At 35.8% G+C, this 5,237-nt stretch overlaps 1 protein-coding gene across 2 annotated transcripts; it reads left to right on the forward strand.

Annotated features, from left to right (window-relative positions):
* Positions 1–1,993: 1,993 nt before the first annotated feature.
* Positions 1,994–4,004, forward strand: LOC117612679 (palmitoyl-acyl carrier protein thioesterase, chloroplastic-like). 2 transcript variants are annotated; one of them, XM_034341344.1, is made up of 7 exons: positions 1,994–2,017; positions 2,191–2,561; positions 2,665–2,798; positions 2,970–3,083; positions 3,166–3,337; positions 3,436–3,507; positions 3,629–4,004. In XM_034341344.1, the coding sequence occupies exons 2-7, from the start codon at positions 2,205–2,207 to the stop codon at positions 3,899–3,901; spliced, it is 1,122 nt and encodes a 373-aa protein (XP_034197235.1). In that variant the 5' UTR covers positions 1,994–2,017; positions 2,191–2,204; the 3' UTR covers positions 3,902–4,004. The 2 variants fall into 2 exon arrangements, with proteins under 2 accessions (XP_034197235.1, XP_034197236.1); XM_034341345.1 differs by lacking the exon at positions 1,994–2,017 and having other exon boundaries at positions 2,130–2,277; positions 2,386–2,561.
* The last annotated feature ends 1,233 nt before the right edge of the window (positions 4,005–5,237 follow it).

Here is a 5,237-nt window from a genome sequence, read left to right on the forward strand (position 1 = left end):
TTCTGTATGAGTTAGAGCTTGCAAGCTAGTGCCATGGGATGAAAGAGCTGGAGAAGGAGCTGCCATTGCCATGAAGAACTGAGCTTCAAGCTTTGCTAATTTGGAGAAGAAGATTGCACAAAGGAGGTATTGCTCATCTTCCTAAATAGATCTAGGTTTTGCTTGAGCTTGCTTGTGTTCCTTTGTAAGAATATTTTTCTACTTAGTGGATTGCCTGGTCGGTTGATGACCCCCAGTTTTTCCCAATGGTGGGTTTCTAGGTGAACAATTTCTGATTGCATCTCTGTAATTTTTCTGGGTTTCTGTTCTTGGTGGTTGACTAGTCATCGCATGAATTTCTGGGTTTGTGTTCTTGGTGGTTGACTAGTCATCGTATGAATTGTGGTTGACTTGTCATTGTATAAATTTTGGGTTTGTGTCCTTATAGTTGACTAGTCATCACTATCTGCTGTTTGGTGTTTACTTGATTATGATGATTTCACACACTTTCACCATAGTTGTTGCTAGCATAGGGGATGCCTAGATTGACGGGTCCTTCTAAGTGCCTAGGTTCTCACTAGTAATCTTCTAGGGTTGCAGGTGCATTGTGGCATGCTCTGTGTGTATTCTTGATTGTGGTTGTTCATGCCTAGCAGTTGACTAGTCATAAGTGTACTTGGTCAAGGGCTAAAGTGTGTGAAGGTTGTTGCGTTCTTGATTGAATATCTTTTAAATTTATCCCTCGTCACCTAAGTACCAATTTCAAAAATGACCAATTTGCCCGCATATTTAATGGAAATATTGACAAAATGTAACGGTATGACCAATAGAGCTAATGATATAGAGTTGATGGACCATTTGAACGAATAATTTAATTGAGGGACCAAAATGTAAATCTGCTATAAATTTGAGGATCATTTGAGTAATTTACCCGGGAAAAAATTTGGTTGGCCAAAGGCATTAATGCTTAGCAAATGGTTCCATAGTTCAATGTTAAGAACATTTGTTTGCAGATCACCTCCCCTTCTCCCTTCCAAACTTTGACACAACAAAGAAAAAGAAAAAAAAAAAAAAAAAAGGCATTAGTGCTTGCCTCATCCGCACCTATATGTTCATAGTGTTGGTGGGCCAATGTACACACCCAAAGCCAAGCAACAATTTAAATATTCTCATCATCCTTGTTTTATAGTTTTAAAAGATTTTGGGCCTCTTCATCCATTACCAATTGATTTTGAGTTGGATATTCTCATTCTAATAGATGTGTTGTAAGTTAAAAGAAGCCAAGTTTTTTATTTTAAACTTTATATTAAGAAGTCTCTGTTTATATTTGATTATGATTATAAGTTTAGCTGAGGACTTCCTTGCAGTTATTCAGTTCTTAGATGAGGGCCTCCTTGGAGCAAGACCCAGGAATGTATGTTACAATTGATAGATATGTCTTTGTTTTGGGTCTTTGGCCACAAAACCTAAGAAACGTGCAGGCAAGAAGGTTGGCAGATTATATAACTCATGCAAATATGTCTCTAAGCGTTTGGTATTGCTATGTTTAAAAAATAATCATAAATTATTTTTTTTTTTTATAAAAACTATTTCCGTACTGCAAGAATAATCAACTGTGAAATAAAACAGTGAAGTGTGTTTAGTAAATTGTATTTGTAAAAGTGTTGTGAGTGATCAAAAAGGAATAAGTAGGGTCATTGCCACCATGCTGAACTAAAGGAATATAAAAACAAAAAACAAAAACAAAAACTATAAATTGAGCCTACTAGAGGAGTGTTGTTTGGGGTTTAGGGAAGGCCACAGAACAATTAATCAATCAATATACAAAATAACTGTTGAGAATTATGAACCAAAAATTGTTAGTTAATCCTACATTAGAGAAGGGACCATTTTAATATTAAAAATATAAAGTAAAATGCGTCTTTTAAGTGAAATGCACTACGAGGTGATTTGGTAGCGTATTCATAAAATGTGGGCTTAAGGCTATAAGTGGTTTGGCAGGCTACATGATGAGCGCCCAACAATAACAGCATGGATTGTAAGTAATCTCACCTCACTCAATCACCCCATGAACTTATATATAAGTTTGTTGCCACCTTTTTTTCCTAGAACTTCAAAACTAGGTATGAAAATGCTTTCATGATTGAGTGTGCATAAGTAATTTGTTTGCTCATAACCCATCATATATTTTCACATTTTTTGTTTTGGCAGATTAGATCAATATCATGTTGCTATCAACCATCCCTACAAATAAATCAATATCATGTTGTGGAAGAACAAATTATGGCTCTAGTCAAAGTAAGCCTAATTCTGCACATGCTATTGATTTTCAAGCAAAGGTCTTTCCCAAAGAAAATGTCATCACTTCCCCAAAACAAGATGATGATAAAACTGTCACACCCGCAGAGAAAATACCACAACATTTGAACTGGGAATCGAGGAAGTTCGACTGGGTTTATGACACTTTTGGTGGAAAATTGCGGCAGGGGGGGCTTGTTTTTCAACAGAACTTCTCAATTAGATCATATGATTTAGGCCCTGACGGCAAAGCAACCATAGGGTGCTTGATGGAACGCTTACTGGTAGGTTTTGGATTTCTTTATCTTTATTAAAAGATAGCATAAGTAGTGTGCTAAAACTAATGCTTTATATGTGACTAGTTCTTCATGGCTTTTGTATGTATAGGAAACATCAGTTCAGCATTGTAGGAGTCTTGGGCTCTATGCTGGTGGTTTGGGTTCAACACCAGAGATGACCAAAAGAGGCCTAGTATGGGTGATGTGTAAATTGCAGACTGTAGTGGAAAAATATCCTTCTTGGTAAACTTGGAATATTATTTGTTTATATAGCTAGCCTTTCATTGTTTATGAGTTCCTCTACTAGTACTACTCTTAACATCTTATGAACAGCCAGTTTAACTTCTATGTTTGGAACTTAATTTGTGGAAATTAATTTTCATCAAACAAATATGTTGTGTTCTGTGTTTGAAGGGCTGAAGTTATTCAAATAGATACCTGTACTGGTGCATCAGGAAACAATGGTCTGTTCCGGGATTGGATCGTTCGTGATTACAGCACAGGACAGATCTTGATTCGAGCAACGGGGTTGGGATCCAAACTAAGATTCTCAAATGCATCTCTTTATTTTTTGTTTTTTCGGCTGTGGTTTGATATTGGTCCTATGCAGTCTTCTTATGCTGATGCACATGAAGACAAGGAAATTTTCTAAAGTTACAGCAGAAATCACAGATGAGTTAAGATCTGCTCTCATGGATTCTGATCCTCTCATTGACATCAACAATGCTAAACTAGGACGATTGGATATTGATGCTAGAAACTATTTTCAAACATCTGTAGCAGTAAGTATATCTTATGCTTAGGAGACATTGAAATTGAAACATTGTTTTTTGTTCTTGAAGCAATTGACTGACATATGCTTATCATCTTAAAATCACAGAAGCCTGGTTGGAGTGATTTGGATGTCAATCAGCACGTGAGCAGTGCAAAATACATAGACTGGGTTTTCAAGGTGAATCTTTTTCCAGGGCTACTTGTTCATAACTTATAGTTCATGTTTTAATATATATATACATATATTAATTGTTTCAAAATCCTCTCTTCTAATTGGAAATTCATGATTATGGTTTCAGAGCATTCCCTTCTCAGTGCTGGAGACTCATGAGCTTTCGTCTATGACGATGGAGTATCGAAGTGAGTGTCGGAGGGACAGCGCGGTGCAGTCTCTGACTGCAGTTGCTAGAGATGGAACAGGTGACTCCACTCATAACCAAGGGGTAGAGTTTGATCACTTGCTTCGCCTCCAGACAGGGTCGAAAGTTTTGAGGGCAAGGACAGTGTGGAAGCCAATATGTGATGGCTTTTTTAGCACACTGAAGATTCCAGCAACAAATGGATGTACATAACGTATTGTGGAGAAAAATAATAATTGCTACTTGCACTTGATGGAACACTAATATTATATGTAACTAGTTTCTAATTGTACTAAATTTTATTGAATAACTGCTACCCGCAGTCGCTTGTATCCTGATATATGCAACTGGTTTTTAACAAATGTACTGCGTTTTTCGAGTATATTTTATTTGGAAATAAGCCAAGAGCTTGTACAGAATGCATCACTTCAAACTTGATAACTTTCTTCCATAACTGGGCAAAAGCCAATTTCAAAATGCATATAGCTATAGGGCAAAAGATATATATATATATATATATATATATATATATATATATATGTCGAAATCGCTAAACTAAAGCATTTGATCCATCGAAACAATTAACAAACTAGTAAGAAATGGCAGACCCAAAAGGGTTGGCAGATTTTAAGTGATGCAAATTTATATCAAAATAAGTTCCATTCTTAACATTCTAGTTCTACCGGATGTGCTCTCGTTTATGCAAATTTATGTGCTCTGGTTTGCACTCTCTTTCTAGCTCAAATTAAGTTCGGGAGTGATTAACATTTTATTTTTATGCATCAGAAATTTTGGGAGTGATTAAGGACTTTTTGCTAATCCCAAGCAGCTCGAGTCGCAAACAGAATAGCTTGATGTACAACTCCCAAGAAGAACTTATATGTCATGGGGATAACACTGTTTTGCTATTTCTATTCAATCACATTCCGCCATGTGGGCTTGGCAGAAGAACATGGTTGGTTAAAGATAGCAAAACAGTGTTATTCCCAAGACATGAGAGTTTTTCTACTACTTTTGGCATAAATATCTTATCTTTTACTTATGTGCTTTTAGTTAAATACATAAGTACTTTCAGCAGTATTTATTTAAGTTGATGGTCATATATTTCCAAGACATGCATGTTTTTCTACTACTTTTGGCATAAATAACTTATCTTTTACTTGTGTGCTTTTAGGGTCCGTTTGGTTCATGGAACGAATTTGAGGGGAAATCATTTCCTATATCATTTCCCAAGAGATGGGAAATGGAAGATTCCTTTCCTACCTTTGGTAATGCTGGGAAATGGAAGATTTCTTTCCTATGTTTGTTTTGAGTAGGAATAGAAAATAAAGTTTGTATAAAATTTCAATTATATACATATTAAATCAAATAAAAAAGGAATGCATTTAATGATATATTGTAATTCTAAATTGTTAATGGGGACAAAATGATCATAAAAAATGTTATTTAATGTTGGCTCATTTTTCCAAACTTTCCCATGATGAGAGAAAACAAAACCCAAGTTGGGATGATGGCTTCACTTTCCCATGGGCCAGGCAACTATTTCCCA

This window comes from Prunus dulcis, unplaced genomic scaffold, assembly GCF_902201215.1.
Source record: "Prunus dulcis unplaced genomic scaffold, ALMONDv2, whole genome shotgun sequence".
Classification (NCBI taxonomy): Eukaryota; Viridiplantae; Streptophyta; class Magnoliopsida; order Rosales; family Rosaceae; genus Prunus; species Prunus dulcis.